The sequence below is a fragment of the Triplophysa rosa genome, linkage group LG2 (genome assembly GCF_024868665.1).
Source record: "Triplophysa rosa linkage group LG2, Trosa_1v2, whole genome shotgun sequence".
Lineage (NCBI taxonomy): Eukaryota > Metazoa > Chordata > Actinopteri > Cypriniformes > Nemacheilidae > Triplophysa > Triplophysa rosa.
In genome coordinates, this window is record NC_079891.1 from 17,776,106 (window position 1) to 17,799,993 (window position 23,888).

Genomic DNA, 23,888 nt, shown 5'->3' on the forward strand with positions numbered 1-23,888 from the left:
GCCGCCATATTGAAGGGTCATTCCAAATCGAAGTGCTCATAACTTGCCACTTCAAAGGGCCCTTCGGAATGAAGTATTTTGAAGGGGACAACTGATGGACACTTCGCGCCCCCATGATTCTTTGTGCATATTCTTTGCATGGCGACGGCGCCTCCTTATGGGCACAGAATGATGACATAGAAGGGCACTTCAAGAAACAGTTGTTTGGTCCCCTACACCCTTCAAAGCTCTCACTCCAGAGGGTAATCCCTTTGATGGGCTTTTTGGATAGGGATAAGCCCTTCGAAATGGAACAAAGGGCTCAGCTCACCCTCTGCATGCCAGCGCCGTTGGGTCGGATGAACTTCTAGCTGCTGGCTACCTCGGAGGTTGAGTATCCCAAATCTCCCTCTCCAACCTCCAAGACCCGGACTTCACCTCGGCCCTCCGACCCATCGGCTACACCGTGGCTCCTGTCTCCCTCATCTCCACCGTGGCCCGTCATACCACCTGCTCCACCAGGTTCCCTCGCCCCTCCAGCCCCACCTTGGTCAGTTGTTGACCATTCGTCGCCTTGGAACTCCAATCCTCCAGCTACATCTTGTCACTCCACCCCTATGGATCTGCCAGGCTCCTCCTTCCCTCCGGTAAACTGTTACAGTCATAAGGCTTGTTCGACTTCATGCAAAGCCGCAAGAATCTGCAGCCGTCTAATAACAACAATGCATTCTGGTTAGACATTTTGTCTGACTTTGATCGGTGCTGCAGCCGCCTTAAGATCACATGTGCCATTAAAGTACTGCGAGAGTAAAACGAGACCAGCCGCCTAGGTCAGGGGCTGCAGTTGCTCAAAATTGGCTGCGAAAGCCTTGACGACACACTTTATTCTCATTGGCCAGAATGTTCACGTGTATATGTGACATGTGTTGCGTGTTTATTCTGACACACTCGGTTACGATTGTACTCACAAATTAGATTTTTGTATCACATTTTATGTTTATTGTACTGATCTTAATGCAAAAAATAGGTACTCCTATCATATTCACTTAATCCGTCATAAACAAATTAATATCCCGTGGTCTGCTGTAGGTTCAGCTCCCTAAGGGAAGCACGAAGTGTCCGACCTGATGGCCGTCTTTTTACTCCTCCCCCGCTTGCAACCGGCTGATCTCGCCAGTTGGTGGCAGGCTAGTATGGTCAACTCGAACAGCCTATAGTCTTTATTTGGTGCCTTCATTGTGTTCTCTCTTTGTCCTTGTTTCTGTTGATTAGTCATTCAATTCACCTGTTTTCAGTTTAGTCTCTCATTAGTCTTGTTATTTAGACCCCCTGTTCTGTTCAGTTCCTTTGTCTGGTTCAATACTTATGTGAGGGTGGTGTGTTTGCGCTTGCCTTCATGTGGATTTATAAAACTACTCTATTGGATTACCTTTTCCTTCGTGCATTTTTATTGGCATCACATTCCATTACATATAGTAAAAGCCTTTGGTAAAAAGAATTTGGTAAGGCTGACCTTTGCTAAGATCTAAGTTCTGAATTTAAATAGTGGCATGTCGATAACATCAAATCTTGTTGGTTCTTGTGTCTTGTGACAGTTGGCATATGCATGTTTTGTCATGAACAACCTAAGAACCATTGAGATTCAAATTAGTGCTTGAATCTGCTTGTCAACTTTACAATTTCTATTTTTCAGCCTACTGCGTTCTGTGTGATCGCCCGCTAAAAAGCTTACTTATAGTTTATAAATATTAATTGTTTTAACTCACAAACGTATGGTGTGATATTTGCTTCAGAATAAAACAAATTACCAAATGGAATCGTTTGGATTACTTTATGTATCTACAGTACTTTTTGAGCTTCACAATTTTGAGAATCTTATAAAAGATAAAACGACAAAATTCTTTGTTCATCTGAAGCAGGGAAGTCATACATCTGGGATGGCATGAGGGTGAATAAATTACTAAAAAAAAATTTTTTTGGTGAACTTTTAAATTGCAGTATAACAGACAGGATTGGAAATATAAAACAGACAAAACCTATCAGTCTTTTTTTTTATACAGACACAGATTATAAAAATATCCAGAATATCTAGTTTCAGTAAAAATATGAACTAAACTGACAGAAAATATAAATAATCAAGGAGTGAGACAAAATTATATTTTCATAAAAATAAATCACACCACCTCCACCCTAAAATCCCTCTGCTAATTAATCACAGTGGGAAATGCTATTGCAAAAACTCTCTTGAATTATCATCTCTGTCGATTCACGAAAGGTTCTCTCCGTGCTGTATGGCAAGTTTCCATGAAAGCAAAGATTTGGCGAACTCCAGCCCGTACACCTGACATAACACTCATTGGCATTCAACTCGCAGACCTTTCACAGTGCAGTACCAGCAATCGCGCCCTGTCATTCACCCTGAGTTTGCTCAACTTTCATAATGTCTGCAGTATACCTGCAGAATCATCTGCTTGCCAGTAAACAAGTATTTGAGAACTACTTTTTCTCCCTCTCGTGTTTAAACAGTGTTTTTGCAAGGGGGAGCAACAGCAGGTGAAAAGGGCAGCTAAGAACAGCAGAGATTCAGCTCACCGTATATCACCGAGAAATTTGGTTTGACCTTAGAGGAATGGTTTATATAAAACTTGTATATAATTTATATCAGTGATATGTTTTTTTATCATTTTTATATTGTTTTTACTTTTTATATTATCTTGCTCTTTATTTATCTACCCTTATGTTATTTAAAATACCAGTTTTTTGTGAAACAAAAGTATTTGTATCGTAGCACAATGTACTGGTTGCTTTGTCAATAGTGCACTGTAAAAAATGATTTGTTGTTTTTTGTTGTTTCAACTTAAAAAAATAAGTTACCTTGTTGCCTTAAAATTTTAAGTTAGTTCAACTTAAAAATATTAGTCAACACAACGAGTTTGCAACAAATTCATTAAGTGAACTAATATTTTTAAGTTGAACTAACTTAAAATTTTAAGGCAACAAGGTAACTTATTTTTTTAAGTTGAAACAACAAAAAACAACAAATCATTTTTTACAGTGTGGATGGTGACAATAAATAGCACCATAAAAAGAAACTGTAAAGCAACCAAATCTTGCATCTTTTGTCTGGTAAATATTGCCTCATCAACTTACTACAGTATGTGATAGGGCTGTGCAAAAATATCGATACATGTAACTAAATATCGAATTTTTTTCAAATCATGTCATATGCATACGGCCAAAAGTAAGTGGAAGCGAGCATGGCTAAAAATATAAGAAAGCTACAAGCTCTCAGAGCTGATGTGTGGGTGTGCTTTGGTTTTCAAAATAAGTCATGGAGTAATGAGTTATATCAAATAATGCTGTTTGTAGGCTTCACAAGTCATGACACAAGTCACTTGGCTACTGCAGTGCATTAGACAAAAAGTTTATTAAGAAAAGTAACAATGACATTTATTGTGCTTTCACGGATGTGACACCAGCACATTTACAGCACGGATGAAGCAGGGGTTTTATACTGCCCATGTTCATTGTTTTAACTGTAATGCACCACAACAGCCAAGTGACTTGCGTGAGCCACCTTATTCCCCTGTGCTACCCACTTGAGGGGTGCAATCCACAGTTTGAGAACCCAAACCTCTGATCTAAATGTCCATGCATCACACATCATGGCCACTCTGCAGAGGTAAGGGATGTTTTTACACTTATCCTTACAGAAAACCCCCGGTGGTGCACAGCATGTTGTATTTCTAGCTCTACTTTTTACATTTTCTATTTAAAGTATTGCAATATATCGCAAATGTGTGTCGTATCGAAATACATAGCAATATATTGTATCGTGACCCATCTATCGTGATATGTATCATATCGGGAGGCACTTGCCAATACACAGCCCTAGTGAGTGTACTGTTACACTGACATACGTATATAAAATAGGACTCATTCTCAACCGGTCATCCTGTTCTCATGATCTGAAGTTAAAATGTTATGCACCTGTATTGGGCTGAAGATAATATTTCTAATGAGTCCCTGTACCCCCCTCCTGGTGTGGAACGCTCTGTTGCCGTGCTCAGGTTACATGGTGGCAGGTGGGGGGGCTTTCACAAACAGGCTTGCTGCTTAGAAAGGACTTAACAGACCATGATGCACTTGGGGCCCGGCTCTGTTTATTCTGGATGATGAAAGAAACTGGGGGAAAAGCTCTAAGTAAATGGAACACACACATGACATTTATTTTGGTCAACTACTTGGCTGCCTGTAGTTCATAAACGTGCAGCCGGATGCCATGCACTGTAATACAAGCATGAGAGGCCTTTGTTACAGTTCCTTGGTGAATGCAATACAGGGCCCATAACTCTGTCAGACGTGATCTGAAGCTCACGTCAACTACCATGCAAATCTTCTGTAAGAAACCTTGCTGTGTTCTGCTCACAATAAAAAGTTGAATCCATTTGCAATTTATGTTACACATGAACGTTTCGTTTGTTTACTGAACATGTTTTATGTGGTTGTTCATCACACAAGTTGTACACACAATTTCAAATGTTTCGAATTAAGCGTGCAATTGCAGTTTTTTCGACAAAGTACATGACCACCCAAGTCACTCTTGTCATAACAATGTCTAGTATCAACAAGCAGGTGTTAACAATGATCAGCCTCTTCCAATACACCTTAGAAATAATTTTGCTGGCTATCAATCTAAAGAATGCACTCCGATGTTTTCACACACCCATTCCTCAACACATGTGGATGGTGTTACTTAACAGGTTTCATGTCAAAGAGCATCAACAATCAGGGCTCTGTTGAATTAAGAAGACAGTATTTGCAAAAGCACTGCCATAAGCAAGTCTTTGTTAATTATGCAAACAGAAATGCTCACTCAGTGATAGACACTGATATGGGAGTAGATGCGTGTTCTTATTATGTAAGTAATGGGAAGAATATTGGAACCTTTCTGGGTGTAACACAAGCCAAACTGATCTCATTATTCACTGTAGACTAATGTCCTAACACAACCATTTCAATGTCTTGCATCGTAAAGCGTACAGCTGTAAAATGGATTGTTAACATTTTATGGAAACAAATATAAGCCTGAATGGATATGTCAATCATTCAAAGACGAGTCAGCCAGTTGTTATCACAAAATAAACCCCAACAGGGTGATTAGGACATGGAAGCCGAGGGGTCTCATATCACTCTGAAGGGGTTCAATTTTGTGATAATGACAGGTTTGCTGCAAACAATCCTGCTTATTTCTCAACTACTTACCACATAAGCAAATAATATTTTTATGGTTATTATTTCATTATGAGTAACATCTGTAAAGCAGTTTTGATAAGCGGTCCGAATCACTATAATTCCTATGTGCAGTGATTATTGAGGAACATCAAACTTGCTGATGGGTTGGCTTTTCCACACCGGGACGATAAACGTGCGCGATTTTAACGCGTCGAGTTTAACACCTCGTGACTAAACAAAGTACACCGATGTGAGTGTGCACACCGACGCGCAAAACGCCAGGTGTAAAAGCGTCTTTTTTTTCCTTTTACTCAGGCTCGTTTTTTTGGTTTGACGCGTCGTGTTAAAAACTGGCCGACCAATGAGATTGGCGCTTTTGTTCACGTGCCTGGAGCTGCTGAAGTTACAGTAAAACTTGACTTGGTGGCGCTCAAGCACAAAACTGTCTTGCCGAGCACACATTGACGAAGAGGAAGCAAGATGAATTCTTCTTCTGTGTGACAAGCTAATGTCAGAAGCATAAAGTTGCGCAGCGCCACCTTGTGTACCGGGGTGTTTCTGTTTTTCATTAAGCACCATCTATGTCAGGGAGTGAATTTGCACGTTCACCCGGCTCATCGTCAGTGAAAATAGTTTGGGTATGAACGCCGAAAAAAACGCTGGCGATAAGCGCGAGCAATTATCGTCCCGGTGTGGACAGGCCTTAAGACCTTCGTTGACTTTTGGAACACAAATTAAGATATTTTAGATGAAGTCTGAGAGCTTTCTGACTCCCATAGACAGCAATGCAACTACCATTCTCAAGGCACAGAAAGATGGTAGTAAAGACATCAGAAAGCTCTCAGACTTCATCTAAAATATCTTAATTTGTGTTCTGAAGGTGAATTAAGGTCTTGCGATTGTGACATGAGGGTGAGAATCTCATGACAGGATTTTCATTCTACTGTGAACTATGCATTTTAAACAGTTATTTAAGCAGTATAATTTCTAAACATAAGCAAATTAAGCTAGAAAATGTTATAGCATCACTAGTGGGTTTTGTTAGTTCATACCTACAAAGAAAATACACAGTCTCACAGCTGTGCAATATTTGGATTTGACATGTGTGTCAAACAGATGTGCCTCAGTAACATTTTTACATAGCTAATTGGAAAGTATACATTAATTCATTCGCCAGATGCCACACATAAAAAGTTTCTAAGAAAACATGAATTCCCTCCAACAGAATTTACCACACAGCATTCCTTACATCCGGCACAGCTTTAAAATTTGCAAATTTCTTGGCAGTGGCATATGTCGTGAGCACAAGGGCGGAAACTGTGTCCCACCGTCTAATTGTGATTCCGATTATTTTTTGCACAAGGTTGTCGGGACAGATTTACCTGCAGGTTAAAAAAATGATGTGAATTGTGGGATATTACTGTATAGTCAAAACACAGGATAACATGTGTCTTATAGGGCTGGGCAAAATGCAGTCGATTCGATATCGATTCTCAAAAGCTGTGAATCTATTTTTTTCTTTCATATTTCTGCAAGCACTGAACATTCATTCATTAACATGGCGGATGCGGGTGTGTTGTCGAATTTAACATCACCTTCACATTAAAGGCAGCAGCTCGTATGATTGCAGCCTCTCTTTACAGCTAATTTTGTGAAATTTTGTTTGTTATATCTTAAATGTAAAATAACCTGGCTCTGTTTGATCAAGGTATGTGACTGTTCTGTTTCAATATACCCAAGTGTACCATAAAATAAAGTTTACTATACAGGTTTGTGGCTCTTCATTTCTTTTTTTAATTCACCATTGTAATCTGATGTTTACTGATCGTTTTTAGAAATATCTATAGGATTTGTATTAAATCTATAATCATTGACTCGAATCGAGAATCGAATCGAGAGCTTGTGAATCGGAATCGAATCGTAACATCAGAATCGGTACCCAGCCCTTTTACACCGAGTACGGATCGATTGTCAGAACTAGGGATTTGGGGGAGAACGATTTCTTTTGGCTTCAATAGCCTAGACACACAGTCGCAAAGAAACTGAGCCTCCATTTTTATTGGACTATGATAAATGGCCCCAAGTCTAAGTGTGCTTGAAATATGGTGTTGATGCACACATAGAGTTTGGTTACTTACAATCTATTTAAGGGTGTTTTGGACATTACAACAATTCTAAGACTGAGGCTACAATGTATTGAGAGGGTAAAATCCCTCCTCTGATAACAATAGTGTCATCTAGCTTGAAACTACATATTTCCAGCTTTGTTTTACCATTTTTAACCATAGAGCATTCCTAAACTCACATTATTATGTTGCGTTAGTGAGCAGATGTGTGTTGGTCAACTTGAATTTGTGACCACAAAAGAGGGGAATCTTTTTGACTTGCCATGCGCCCACAGAAGTAATTAATCACAGTGAAGGATAATAAAAGAGATTCTTTCCCAAAATGGAGTACAGATGGTCTTTCTTCTTTATATACAGCCCTCAAGTGTAACTGTATCAATAGCAAGGCAAGTTAAGGAGAAGAAAACCACACATAACAACTTTATCATCACTGTGAAATAGTCCAAGAATAATGAAATGATGAGAGAAGCTGTAATTCCTCATATCTTGTTAAGCAAATGTAACAGTAATTCGCTAAATATATGGATTTATAGAAATGTAAATTATAAACGTTTCTAGTGTAAGCCGACTCCAAAAGTGTACGTTACAGTTTAATACCGCTATACAACCCCCGTCATGAAATTTATTAGCCCCGTCAAAAGTCCTTAGCTCAAACGTATGGTATTCCAGATGTTCCGAGTTCCAAAACCAGTTTCAGGAATAAAAAAAAAAAATGTTGTTTTTACACATAGGCTTGAGATGTATAGATTTCACTTCTTCCACAATGCAACTTTCTAGATTAGGTTTCTGAAAGCACTCAACACTTTTTATTCTTGTAAATGTTCTGGACAGCTGAGTTGCAAAATGGCTCCAATGTGAATAATCTGACTTCATATAGACCATTTACAAGTAGTCAGATTATGTTTTTTTGTCATTGACAACAAAATGTTGTCTGAATATGTCAATGCCTTAATCGTTAAAGATATATTAAAGCTTTACACAGATATCTGTGGTTTGAAGAGACACAAAAATGAAACACATGCGAAATACATATAAGATCATGAAAAATGTTTCCAGTCCAGCCATGCTTAATCTTCAGGGCATCACTTTTCCCTCAAGCCCTATATATTTATTGAGAAAAACAACAGGTTCATGCACCATCCCACCAAAGAGACTGGGAAAGGAGTAAAAAGACCAAATCATTTTCATTTTTCCTAGGACGCTGTGATAACAAGCCCGAAATATCTATATACTATTGCGTGACTAATAGGAGTTTTGAATTATCTAGCCATTATCTAGAGAGCTCTAGAGAGAAAAAAACATGAAATGCTTATTATTCATTGAGCGTAGATTTGGAACCTCAAACAAAAGGGTGCAAATATCAAGAAGGTACTAGAATCGGTTGATGTGATAATATCTAAATTATCACTATATCTTACCATGCGTACAGTGAACAAAACATCCATAAAAGATTTCCTTTTCCAGCTACATAAACTGTAAAAAACAACAATAGGATTTACTTATTTTACCTAAAAAAAATTAATGTCAAGTTTTTGCACACAATTTTTAATTTAAAATTGACTTTAAAAACTGTGTGCAAATTCTGCGCAAATTAAGTAAATCTTACTAGTTTTTTTTACAGTGAGTAAGCTTCTATAAATCTATATGTAATGAAGCTGAACTATTTCTAACTAAACTGAAATAAACAAATACTGTACATTCACTGATGTACTGTTGTTTTTCCATAATCCTCACATCACCACCATAAACGGACCTCATTCCCAATCAATATGCAGTGTGCAAAGACTTTTTTGTTGTCCAGTCTAGTGGAAATCTTTTCTCAAATGCACGCTACAATAATATAGTGCAGGTTTTCTTTGTTTTCACCCCCTACATGTTCAAATAAACTTTAATATGTAACCTATACCACTCAATTGCTGATGCCCACAATGAAAATCTTAAAGGAATTTCACAGTGGTGAAAGTGCAGAAGCAGCACATATTTGAGAGATGGGAGCCCACTTCATCTTTGGTGTGAGTGAGGGACTGCTGCTTGGTCATGGGGGCCGAGGCCCCAATGTAAACACAGGTGTTGAGCAGGCAAGTAAATGGGGTTACCCCAATCCAGTAGCTAGAGAAACACCAAAAGTCACGCTTGGAGAGTGAGAACTAGCCCCGCAAACGATGCCAAATGGAACATTCCCCTCCAATCTGACATGACTCCTCATTAGGCCTCATTTGAGAGAATTAATGTGGCCTCTGCTGCAACACTGCAGTTGCTGTAGCTAGTGATCAGGTGTAGAAGGATGTGAAACTTGGGTGTTTTTGAATCATTTGGAAAAGTGTTTATCATTCATCTTCTTACGTGTTGCAGTGTTTGCCTTGGTCCCAGTGCTGAATTAATGAGGTTTAATGATCTAAAAATCTGTAACTGAGGAAAAATGGTTGGCAGTTACCATGTATGTCACAGGGACACAGGGAAAGTAGGCTAGGTGTATTTATTGCCAGTACTATATGAAGAAATATGAAAAAATCGAATTGTCCATTTCTGAAAGAGTAAAGGAATAATGTAATGTCAATGGTAAAAGAGTAATGTCAGTGGATACTGAAAGCAGCCCTCTTAACACTGTGTCAAGATAGTATTTTAGACAATTCAAGGTAATGAAACCACAAATTCTGAATTAATAGACAGCATATAAATTAATATTATGTATTACCTTGTAATCTGTCAGAAAATTATGAAAGAAAATATTTTTCTCATACAGACCTCCACAGAGAGCGTGAACCTTTGTTGGGGGTAAATGACCTCGGTGCAGACAGAAGATCTACAGCTATCACTGACTGTGTTTACTGTAACTGTAAACACTACATTACAATGAGCGATGCTGATGGGTACACAGAAAATCCATGAGCCTGTCTAGCATAATGAAATATGAAACTATTTATTCTGAGAATGGTTTGGAAACCCTGATGTACTGCATTGTCCAATACGGCGACATTGCCAAAATACGTGTATGTCAATCTATGCGACTCATGAGTAAACCTGTACAAGCTCTTTTGTCATGTTACACATACTTAGAAACAAATGTGTAGCATAATGCAGTGTAAGTCGCTTTGGATAAAAGCGTCTGCCAAATGCATAAATGTAAATTTAATGTTAACAACAAAACGCATTTAATATAATTTATTGTTGTTATTTTAAGGTTATTTTTTATTTTAATTGTTTTGAATTGAATGATTTCAGTTGGCTAGCCAATATATTCTTGTAAGGACAACTGCATATTTTTATGCTTAACAAAGTTGCAACACACAATTTATATAACGTAAAGAAAATATTTGCCTTAGAAAATAAGAACACAAAGTAAAATTGTTATTATGACCAATATTGTTATTTACTGTAGATGCACATAGACTTTAACAAATAACAGACGAACTTCAATAACTGTGACAAAAACCACACTAAGCGCCTAATTTCACCATACAACAAAATACCAGCAGTTATGGCAAAAATATAGCTGCAAGCAGCAATTACGGGGTCAAGCCCTACAAGGGCACAAAGGGAAATACACGTGGACATTTCTGAAGATTAGTTTCTGCACAGCAGATATGCAATAGCACAAAGAGCACAATATAATTGCTTATAACTTTTTTTGTCACCAAACTTGCGAGGGGAACAAGATGTGCCAGTGATGATGCATATCAAGTTTTGTGTCAATACACAAAAGTGTCTCGAAGATACAGCCACATGACCCTTATGTGTGCTCACCTTGATTTTGTTAAAGATGTATAGGCACCGACGCTCCCTATTTGAGCACGGTTGCCGCACATCTACATTTAAAATAATGAATTTACCTGTGCAACAGACGCGAAATGTGAATGGCCCCAACAGTATAGCCTATACTGTAACGCATTCTGGGAGCTTGCAACCTTAATTGAAACAGCAACATTATCCAAAATGAACAACTTTGTTAGATATCTCTGTTATACAGTACTATCTAAAAACTACATATGAAGATATACAGTTGTCTAATTTGTATGGAAATTCGAACTTTTTCACAATTCTTAGTGTCTGATTCAAAATACCTTGTATACTAAATCAAATGCATTTTTTTCTTACCATCAAAAGCAAGGAAAAGACTACTTGCGTGTCGGCTCAAATACGAGCACTGATTTGCAGTTCATTCCTGGTTCTATCTTTCTTTCCCTCCTTGTTTTACTCTGGTTCGTGCATGACAGCACAAGCAAAACAATATTCAGAGGGAGTTGCTTGCTTTGGACAGATGACCACTGGCATGAGTACACCAACGTTCCTAATAAGTCTTCCTACCTCACACAGACGTTTAACTTCTTTCACTCAATCATTTTCCATTTCAGACCCATTTCTCTGAAACAGGGACATGGTTGAAAGCTGATATGCCATTACTCGACAACAATGCCAGTAAAGTATTAATGACTCAAATTAAAATTTCAACTAAACTGTTGAGTATGGCATCAAGATATTTGCCTACCCTTCAGCTTACTGCCTAAAGTAATTTCCTCAATTTCAGTGTTATATCCACACTACAAAAAAAGATGCCTTGCAAGGTTACCATGCTCATGGACCATTAAAGACCTTTAGCAAAATAAAAAGCATTTATCAATGTGTTCCTAGTGATACTCCCTCTACTATGCACTGACTGACCAACACTTCAAACATTGATTTATCTTCTAGCTGCTCTTAAGCTCAATTTTACTATCTGTTTTTACAGCTGAAAAGAGAGACAGCCTTCAACATGTGAAGAAATTGAATACACTGCATTGCTGTGAGCGTTAATGGCTATGCTTTTCCAAATAATATGATCTCTATTCATTTCTGATTATCATTAAATGACCAAAGTGTTGATTTCCACTCTGAAACGATTTGCAAGGGCAAATAATTCAGACCATTATTGATGGAATTTCATTAAAGAAACTTCCAAAAGACATCACAAATTCTTGGCTTGATGTACATTTTATAAACAAATACTCTGCAATTGGCTGAATTATCCTTAATAAAGGATCCGTGAAAGGATGAAGGTGTCTCCAACAACAGCAGATGTTGTGTTAGGAACTTTGTCTTTTGGTTGCTTCGAGTTTTTCTCAAACAAAACACAAAAAAGATGGCCTGGCAAACAGCAACTTTCAATAGTACAGTGATTTCAAAATATCAGCAGGTATGTTTCATGAAATATTTTTCCTGAGGGTACTTGGAGAAAAAGAATCTTACTGCAAATATTATTTTGGGCTGTTGAACGTCAAGGGAAATTCCACCCAGCGTGACAATTTACCTAAATCATTTTTTTAAAGAAATTCTCTGTCACCTCGGATTATATTGAGCTAAATGTATCAGTTACACATGCTACACTCTCTATTTTACAGAGGCCTAGCATTGTTAACCACTGACGTTTGTGGTACAGCAAGGCTTGTAAATAAAAAGTCAGCTTCATTCAATTACACAGAGGATACGTTTAATAAGACTAAAGACTGATGTAACTTGACATGTTACATTTTGTTATATTGAATCGTGTTTTACGCTTTTATACTACTATTTAATATAAAATATAAATTTCTAATCAAATGACATTATGAATTTGCATTTCCTACAAACCTGTTGTTCACTTGTTTTCTTAACCCCAATTTAACTCATCTTTTTCCTATAAATGATATATTTTGTGTTCCTGTGTTTTGCAATTATATATACTAGAATTGTATGTAATGTTGTGTGAATGTGGCTACTTAATGACATTTTTCAAGTCTTAAATGCCCAATAGAATGAGCTGTTTCGTCTCATTCTGACATTCAGCAGGATTCCTCCATTACAAAGCACAGTGGTCCATTACATTAATCTGCTGTGCACATGTTAGACTTGTGGTTCTAACCTCATCAGTCTGTAAGACCTTCTAATCATGCAGCGAGCTGAAGAGGCTGTTAACAGAAAGACTTAAAGACATACAGACTGTCTCTTACAAAATGTTCTGACCAGTTGGTTCTGTCCCATTACAATCATACTTTGGTGTTGGCAACACAAACCTGTATCAAACAATAGAAATTTCATATAGGTTTTGCACATGCTCCCCTATTTTGATGTAGATGTGCTGTTCCAACTCTAACTCTGTAGTCTTTGGTAAATTCCACTTCTCATGGTAACCGGTGGTCCTATGCAATGTGCCTCTGTACTCGCAAAGCGTTGCACCAGAGACAAGTCTATTAGATTCAACGTAATACCTCCAGGTTACTGTAGAATCCATCATATATATCTGGTATTCGCAAGGAGGCCAAACTACAAAGCGGATGATGACAGTACTGTCTAGTATCTTTACGGCGACGGGCTATATAATGTGAAAAACACTTCCACCTCTTCACTGGGATCCTGGAAGCCACATCATGAGTCATGAAACATCACAGGCCTCGGAGCCTTAGGTAAAGGATGTTGGGGGAAAGGTGAACTCATACATACCGCCACAAAGTCACTAACCACTGTAACAGCTAATAATAAAAGCGATTTTCAAAGAAGACCAGAGCCTGAGCAGGGGGACCCATATCCACTTAGTGGGACCTCTCAACCAAAATGCTACTTACATGATGAACAGCACACGGAGAGGAAATGGCTACATGTACAATGGAACAAAAAGACGGTTTCATTAAAGAGAAAAGGAAACCGAGTACTCAAAGCTTTATTCAAGCTTTTCAAACTTTACATTGATATTCCACTGTTGTGGAGCCATTTTAGTGAAATATCCAGTGTAATTGTATCTATGATAAATGAAATAATTAATTGTTTATATGAATATTATTTAGCTACAAAAAAGACATGTGATTTTAACATGTGGTGAGAAATTATTAAGAACATTCTGATGTGTCTTTATATTTATATCAGCACTTTGTGCAATGCAGCTTTTCCTGGTATCCACAATTTAATTTTCAACACTAGGCTGATAACAAGAGCAAAATAAAAAATAAAAAAAATGTCCTTAATGTTTTAACTGCACATGTGCCTAGCTTCAAAAATGAATATCACATCCAAATCAATTGGCCACATAAAGACAAGTAATAAATACATAGTCACTGAAATAGAAACAGAAATATTTATTCCAGATTGAGCATTGCAAAGGTCTATAACGGAAACTGAAATAAGATATTGTTATTCCTGACAAATCCAATTTCTTTTCAATCCTAACAAGCTGAGCAAGCTGGCTTCTAATCCTGGTGAGTGTGGATATTTCCTCAATGGATCTGAAAATAACCCCTATTCGTTGCAAAGTTCAAATCAAAGATTTAATCAAAGATTTAGGCCTCCATATGTTCCATATGTTTAGGCCTCCAAATGTTTGAATCTGTTCACTCTTAGAAATCAGTACAGTGAACAGCTATTCAATAGCCATTTCTTGGATATACATGGGATTTGATGGCATGGTTGCACATCAGCCATTACAAGTGACAATAGTGCATCATTGCCAACTCTTCAGATTTACACTCGGGTGAAAATCTTGTTATTCATGCCCTAAAACAAAGGTTTTCATAACTGAAAGGGTTAACAATGTCCCCTATAATTAAAGTAAAGTAAATTAAATCAAATAGTTTATCACTGTCAGTCAATTCTTTCTATTTAAAATTAAATGTCCTGACTCGTCCTGACGTTACACTTGAGCTAGATTACTTCAGACAGATACCTGAACCACAGACACGGATCAAATCCACCATTACTGTCACATTTTGAAAACTAATTTGCTGGCACATCACTTTCAGGTTTGCTGTGGTCTATAGAACACATGTGGGTACAACTAGCTGCTCAAAATAGTTCCAGCCACTAGAACATATCAGGTGGATTTTTAAGTCTCATGCATTGAAACAAAGACCTTAGCAAGTTTATGTCGGCCCCCTAGAAGACAGATCTCAATAAACATCTGTTTTTTATCACTGGTGATGGCTATCACAGGTTGCTCAGTGAAGTGTGACACCCAAAGTAAAGAGGAAGGCTGTTCAAAAATACACATTTAAAGGTATAGTTCAGCCAAAAATGAAAATGATGTCATAATTTGTTGCCAAATAAGATAATTTAATGAATATGGCAGTTGATTGTGAATACCTTTCATGCTTAGTAAGATGCAAGAGTGTGAAAAAAGCACATCCAAAGCACAGCACCATCAGCCATCAATTGTGAACAGATGTCATTCAACTAAACTATCAATGTGGACCACACAGCCTAAATGGAAAGAACAACCAAAATTATTTCCATTCATTATTACCATTCATTTCACTGACTAGCTTCGGTTTTATGGTAACATATGTAAGTATTGAGAATTTTTCTTATTTTAAACCTGCAATGTCAACTAATAACAAGGTTTAAGGGGTCCCAGGTTCAAATCCTGCATGATATAAACTGTTTAAACTTAAATAGCCTTGAAGCTGAATGCTAGTGCATATCCCCTTCTAAAAAAACAAGATAAACTGGTTGAAGCTGGTCTCCCAGCCTGGTTTTAGCTGGTTAAGCAGGCTGGTTTTAGAACGGTTTTGTCCACTGTTTTAGCTGGTCAAGCTGGTTTTAGTTGGTTTATCAGTAGGGTCACATGTGCATTACTGTATATGTCATGATATCACCGGACAAAGTCAGCAGATAAACGATAGAGCAGCAGAGTGTTAGTATTACAACTCTGTGTGGAATCTGCGGTAACGCTTTAGATTACGGCCCGCAATGTACCGCATAATTAAACAGGATTTACAGCGTAAGTAATTGCAACAATAATGTACCTCTACAGTACATATCTGTAGATAAAGCGGAACAATATGTAAAATTTGGGGAATAAAGGGGTAAGAGTTGGGAAAATTAAAAAAATATTTATGAGGGAACTGCATGCCATATTAACTCAAAATATCAACATTGATTTTGTGCATTACACATTAAAACTCATTAAAATAACTCATAATAACTCATAATTTAAAAAAATGATTTGTGACCAACAATCCTAAAATCAATCAAATAAAAATTAATCCTAAAGTCAAAACTCAAAAGTCAAATTTACAGTTGACAGACTGCGTGCTTCATTCTTGCTGTCACGTAATTTCCCCTTATTTCGTGTTTGCTATAATAATGAAATAAGAACCTTGTATTTAATTAATATCCAAAGTAGCTTATTTATGGGTACATTGCAATTACAAAAATGTAGTGTGTGTTCACACTAAGACTGATGTACAGCAAACTGCAGGTCATGCATACCATGTAATATTAAAATAGTTACCCCTTATTTTTAAAATACTTAAAGTATAAAGGTTTTTTTTAATTTTCTGACTTCTTCCCCAAACTTTGCATATTGTTCCCCTTTACCTACAGATATGTACTGTACGTACATTATTGTTACAATTAGTTACACTGTAAATTCTGTTTAACTATGCAGTACATTGCGGGCCGTAATCTAAAGCGTTACCGAATCTGCTTGTTAAATCTGTCATTGCGCACCAACGCTTCCGGGTCCAAATGCTCTATGTCATAGAGTCTATGAGATGCCAAAGGCAAACAACAAACAATGCTAATATACATTAACCGTGAGCTGTAAAACTGCCGAAAAGCATCATTCTAACCTTTATCTCCATAACAAAATGAATAAAACATTGATGTTGGAGATTCCATGTGCCTGGAGTACACCGTGTTAAGGTGAGATATGAATAAACAGTGCTCATAAAAGGCTGTTCAAATAGTAGCCTCACTTGAAACGAATGGAGTCTTGGAGCCAGAAATAGTATTCCTTACATCACAACCTAACAAGCGGATAGAATATTGCTGCACTAAAACAGGCCCTGACACTGATCACAACCACATCAAACACATAGCGATAACTCCGACACCATTTAATATAAAGCAAAACGAACCTATAACTAACAAATTAAACCCACTGCCTTTCAATTCCTCTGTATTAAGTACTGCTGAATTAGACCCCTGCTGCAAACCATTTTATCCTTTTCATTAGAAAAGAAGTCTTTATAAAATCAGCCATGTCAAAAAGTGGTTGGAATGTGGTGGTATCAACTATAAATGGAAATGAATGAAAGTCCTTCAAAGTGACCTTGACTGTGCTTATGCTGACTAATTTCCTCCACCTCAATGCTAGTAAAACTGAAGCCATTGTGTTTGGACCCGTTGTGGGGAAAGCAAAAAGCATTAGCAACCTTGGTGACCTTTATTTGTCTATTAAACCTACTGTGAAAAGCCTAGGAGTTACTCTGGATTCGGCCTTGAAGTTTGATAAGCATATCAATACAGTAGTTAAATCCAGTTTTTCATCTGAAACTGCTAGCGAGAGTTAAATCTTTTCGGTCCGCCAAAGACCTGGAGAGAGTCACACACGCTTTTGTTTTATCTCGGCTGGACTACTGTAACTCCTTATATGCCGGTATCTCTCAGTCATCTTTTACTAGACTTCAAATGGTGCAAAATGCAGCAGCCAGATTTTTAAAAGGAGGCTGAAAATTTCAACATATTACCCCTATATTAATGGCTCTTAACTGTTGCCGATTCGTCTGAGAGTTGATTTTAAGATATTGTTGTTTGTTTTTAATTCTTTGAATGGTCTTGCTCCCTCTTACCTGGTTGAACTAGTGAATTGGAACACCTCAGGCAGGTGTCTGAGGTCTTCTGATAACCATACACTGGTTCAGCCACGGACTCGCCTTAAATTTAAAGGCGACCAGGCATTCGCTGTGATTGGTCCCAGGCTCTGGAATTGGCTGCCATCCTATTTGAGATTGCTGTCCTCTGTCTCGTTATTTAAATCGAAGCTAAAGGTCTATCTGTTGTCCCGTGCCTTTAACACTTAGTTATTTGTTTTATCTGTTTTTTTTTGGTTTTTTTCCCCTTCTTTATTTTCTGGGAGTGTTGTTTTAGATTGTGTAAAGCACTGTGGTCAACTTTTGTTGTGTTTATGTGTGCTATATAAACTGAAACTAATGCATAATACATCATATGAAGATTATATTTTGTTAGACAGTGGCATGGACTCGAGTGCTGTAAACGTGTCGAAATGAATTGCTAAAGTACTGCACCAATTTTTCAATTAGCCTCATTTATCACCTCATATGCTGGGACTTTATGGGACAACCAGCCCGGGCCAAGTTACCTTTGCCCATATTTACAAATGCATGGCCGTGCCCTGAATAACAGGGCTGGAGGTCTTATTTCAGCCTATGTGAGCGAGAGATTAACACTCCGGTGCATATGTACAGTCTGTGTTCGCAGCAGGGTTTTACTTGGCTACGGAGTGATGGCTCCAACCATCAGTTGAGAAAGGGGTGAATATGTGGAGACTGGCATTTTTCGAAGGAGCCAAACAATGGACAAAGAGCAAGGCTGTGGTTGTTAGGGGGCTGGGGGGGAGGTAGGGCGGTATGGAGGGTAAGCTCTAGTCTCCAAAGCCTGTCACGAGCACGTGAGGTCAGGACATCTGCTGACATTTACTGCTGGACCCGGGCCAGCCTGCAGGTTTCAGGGCTCCTGCCAGGGCCTCATATCAAGCCTGCGTAAAACCGCCAGACTCCCCGGTCTCTCAAAAACTCGCACTAGAATGCTCGGAACCTGCGTGACCTTAAGCTTTTTGATCCACGCCCGGTGGTGCAGCTTTTATGAGGACACTGTGAATTGTAAACTCACACAGAGGGCATGAGCTGATTCTCAACTCGGCCAACACGCTAAACGCCTGACAGAAAAACAGTGTACAGTGCGTTTATTGCGCAATCCGTGCGCTCAGCTCCGAGCCAAATGCAGATCACTCCCATTCGCTCTGTATGGATGTGATTTATTAGCCTTCTGTGGAAAAAAAAGAAATGCTGTCACTCATCTGCTTAATTCGCATTCATCTTCAAGAAGTCACAGATGCAGTAAGAAACAGAATGAGCAAGAAAAGGAGATGGTGAGAAAGGGGTCAGGCATTCAGCGAGTCCATGGTCTATGTTTAATCGCATAAAGAGAGCCTTACGTTTACTGTTACTGTCCATTATTCAATACAGTCATAAGTCATTGTGGAAGCACTTTTCTCCACAAAGGCCATCTTTCAATCATCCGTCTCTTTCATTGAAGTTCTTCCCATTGCGTCCAGTATTGAGTTTCACACAAGCCTTCTAAGCGCAAAAATCCCTCGGTTTGTTCAATTGTGATTTGTTGGCAGGATAACACTATGCCTATCTGTCAAACGAAGCATGCTATGTACAAGCCTATAACAAGGCAACAAAAGGGCAACATCTGATTAGCATTCATAGCGCAGGCTTCCTCGTCTCTTGGTATTTTATTACCACAGGTGCAGGGCCATTCATTGATCAGATGCACGCTACAGGCAAAGCACGTCCTAATTGAAAACATCTCTATTTATACACCTGCAGGCACTAAAGGTCTTAGAGAGCTGAAGGATTGCTGAAAAGAGTTAGTGAGAAAGGAAGTTATGGAGACAGAAAGAGTCTCAAGATGGGGAGAGATTCAAAGCTGATTTCAAATAGAAATGTGACAGCAGGTCGATGAAAGATTCTCTTATTTGAATGTCTTTGTCACCTTTAATATTTAATAACTGAATATTAAACTCAAATCAGTTTTGTACTCAACTCACACTTATGATGTTGTATAAAGGCTCATTCACACTGATCCAACAAACGTGAAACCCCGTTGGGGTTATTAATATTTACGTTTATCATATAAAATAGCGTAAGAGAGATTTATCTTCATTGTTAGTTAATTTTTGCCGTCACACCAACACATTTGCATACTGGTCTGTCAACTACCCATATTTATTTTGAGATATATTTCCTACCTTTATAAAATGTGTTATTCTTTTGAGCTGAGGCTAGTAAAAATGTTGGCAGGTCAGGTGAAAATCTAAACTACAGGCCCCCACAGGCCGCAGTGTTGTTCTCTGTTTAGTAATAAATGAATAAAACTTGGCACATACCACATACTGTAGCTTCACAACATCTCTTATGTGACAACAGAGATTGCAACACTGCCTTATTGATTTTTACTAAAACACACACAAATAACTTTGGTATGCTAACCAAACAACAGTGGAACTGATAAATAAACAGTTAGCTTTACAAGAATTAATGAACGTTTATCAATTACAGTATTATCGGTTAGTTTCAGTGGCTTATAGCCTATCCACAGTATGAAAATATGTCTAAACCATCCTGAATTACATACTTAGGCATACTAACACTGTGTAGCACAAAGTAAGCTTAGAGTTTGAGTTGATAAGTATAATAACCATTGGTTGTGCATAGCTATAGTACTTAACCTAAGATCGGTACTGAAGTGATAGGGCCCTCATGTGGAGGACCTTTATGAAATACATACAGTATGACTCAAACCACATATGAATCATATTTAGTTAGCCTCAATCTGCAGTTATACCCAAAAACCAATTAACAATTGCACCAAGTAAATTGCAATTTATTAGCATGGAAACACATTTAGACATACAGTACACGTTATCTTACTTTGATTATTAGTAAAGGTCCAGTGTGTAATTTTTTGTAGGATCTATTGACAGAAATGCAATATAATATACATAACTATGTCTTCAGAGGTATAAAGACCTTCCATAATAAGGCCTTATGTTTTTATTACCTTAGAATGAGCTATTTCTGTCTACATACACTGCAGATCCCCTCGCATGGAATTCTCCATGTTGTTTCTACAGTAGCCCAAAATGGACAAACTGCTCTCGATTCTCACATCGAGAATGTGAAGGTGACGTCACGCCCTATGTTGCGGTGGCGCCGCCATCTTGGGATGATAATACTCCACTGCTATTTTTGTTTTGATATGTACCGTTACTTGTTTTGTTTGATATAACCATGAGCTTTTCCTGAACGACTCTGCGTAATGCTATTGCCGTTTTTTAACACAACAAGACCGACCTGCCATAGTTATATTTCCTAATCAAACAAGAAAAACAAAACACTGCATTTAACGCACTAGCAGCCATCCTCCCAAGATGGCGCAACATTCAACGTGGCGTGACGTCGATTAACAAGCTCTATAGAGCGTTTCGTAAATACGTTATCTTCTTTGGCAAAAAAGCGAAAATGTGACGACATCTCAGTCCTGTGTCAGTCACCGTTTAGTGCTTCGAAAGGGAGGGGGAAGGGTGGAGTGAGCCGTTGGATGCAATTTACAACCTTACCACTTGATGCCGCTAAATTTCATACACTGGACCTTTAAACTTTTAGACCTTTTACTGTAAATGGGGATAGTGAGGAATGTTTAATAAATGTTACTCATTTGAAGGAAACACAAATTCTAATTTTGTAGAACAACTTTTAAACTTTTAGCTGCATTATTGTATGAAAGTAGTCTTTTCTTACTTTCTATTCAAACCTTTTTTTGTTATATTATTTTACTTGAACTGAGACCAGTACGTCTGACCATTTTGACAAGCACTGAACACCACAAAGACACGTCTGCAGGTGGTTAGGCAGGGAAGCTGCCGCAACCAGCCCGAGAAAACACAAATATAGTTCTCCAAAAATGTTTCCTGAACCCTCACCACACCAACTATGCAATCATCGTCCAAGTTAGAGTCCAAGTTTACTGCATCCCACAAACATACATAAACAAAACGTTTGCTTCTCTCAAAAGCAATGAAAGATAACTAATTCTAGTTTTTATGTTAAAGGATCGTAGGAGCCAACAGGTGCGATGATAAAGAGCATTCTTGTCATCCAAAAATCATTAGGGCTTTCATCCAATATATAGTGGGTCTAAAAACATGGCTGCTGTGTCAATACATTTAAATCCTATAATCCAAGATCATCTGTTACCATTATCCTGTAATCTGATGTCCTACAATAAGTGCGTGTCATTCTTTTATTCATTCCTTAACTATACAGTCCTCATTCATGAAACACAAGGAGAACAAAATTCTGTGCAAACAGTTAGTAAAACCATTCCTACAAGTTTAGCATTGAATTGAATGTGACAATTTACGCAAGAATGGTTTTACATATGATTTACACAGAAATTCATTCTGCTCGTGTTTCATGAATGAGGCCCAGTGCTCTTACTGAAAAATGCGAATTCATATTCTTAAGGTCACATACCGGTGCGAAATGTGAATCAGTCCCCTTTTAATGGTCACTACATGAAATCTTACTTCTGTTGGCTCTTCGAAGCAAGCCTGGAGGCCTCGGCAGCTGCTTTCATTGTCTCAAATTCCTCCCTCTCCAAACTGCTACCCTTGTGGCCCAGCTCCACCAGCTGGCGGGCCACTTCCTGATCCTGTAGGAGCAATAACACAGATCTGCTGAGCTGGATTGGGAGAAGGGTTGAAAATGACTTAAAAATCTCAAGAAATTTGTGGAGTTTAACAAACTGCTTTAGCATTTCTGTACAAACAGACCAGTGCATTTATGATATATTAGTGCTAGACTTGTGCTCAAATCCTTTTTCTATCAATCCAATTTTAGTATTTGTGTTATGATGACAAAATAACATGAGCTATGCTGACAGTTTTATGACTTTTCAGATCAAGTATTTTTGCCACATGTCGTTGGAGCCTATTTAAGGTAGATATCAGCATTTCCATATGATTTAGTGGGATTCCTTATGGCCTCAACATGAGGAGCTGCTTTCATGTGGCTATAGGGCATTAAGTTCCTGTAGCGAGCTGCTGTCTAGGATGCCTTGAAGGTTTTTATGCTTCTAATGATATGCTTCAATATATATTTGGAAAGGGTCACTCTTACATTTTTAAATTTCATTTTCTGTTTTTAGCACTTATTAATTCAACTAACCATATCGTTTATTGTGTAACTTACTTAAAATCCAAGGTCTAAATCTTAAAATCAGAGCTGCAATACTTCCTTGGATAGATTACTGACTGTGTAACTACTCAAGACATATGGGACATCTTACAGTTTAATTCCTGTAACCAGAAGTAAGACTTCACACATACAAACAAATTCATATTACATGTCAGAATATCCACCTGGAGTACTCATTTTTAACAAAACCACACACTATCAGGTTTGATTTATGTATAAAACTCATCCTCCAAGCACCACAAAATCATACAAATCCCAAGCAAGCAGTCAGATGAAAAATGAAAAATCCAATTGAGGTTTATGGGGGACAGAGTCAGTTTTCTGGGATCAAACATTCTTAGTGTCATACTTTTTCTATGACTTTGCCACACTCAAAAGTCTTATGTTTACTATACATCATTTATTTAATTATATTTATTTTACAGTAATAGCCTATAATGTATTTGGAAATAAAAAAATACTCATTAAATAATTCAAAAAAGTATTTCTTTATCCATACTGTAGAAAATGCTATGTTTTGAAGACAAATAAGAAAGACAAAAAAAGTACTAGAGAGAAACGACGAGGCACCTGTTGTGGCTGTTTACACTTACCATTAGGTGTAGGTAATGCATCTTGTTTCATTACAGAAGTACCATGTCGCCATCTACCGGCAAACTGCTATACCTTTTTTATATGCAATAAGAAAAAATGTCTTGCTGTAGAGAGGAGTTATCCTTGTATTCACAGCTTCGACTAGACCAAAATAAAATTGTAT

General features: G+C 37.9%; 1 protein-coding gene across 3 annotated transcripts in view; it reads right to left on the minus strand.

Moving 5' to 3' along the window:
* The window catches only part of cfap299 (cilia and flagella associated protein 299), a 75,328-nt gene that overhangs the window by 51,036 nt on the left and 404 nt on the right, over window positions 1-23,888 (minus strand). For 2 of the 3 annotated variants that reach the window (XR_008965161.1, XM_057363442.1), the window contains exon 2: window positions 22,462-22,586. Coding sequence is in view for 2 of the 3 variants with exons in the window: in XM_057363442.1 (XP_057219425.1) it covers window positions 22,462-22,586 (125 nt within the window). In the remaining variant the exon portion in view is untranslated. Of the gene's footprint in view, window positions 1-22,461; window positions 22,587-23,724; window positions 23,798-23,888 lie in introns of all 3 variants that reach the window. The other variant, XM_057363451.1, reaches the window with a different exon arrangement.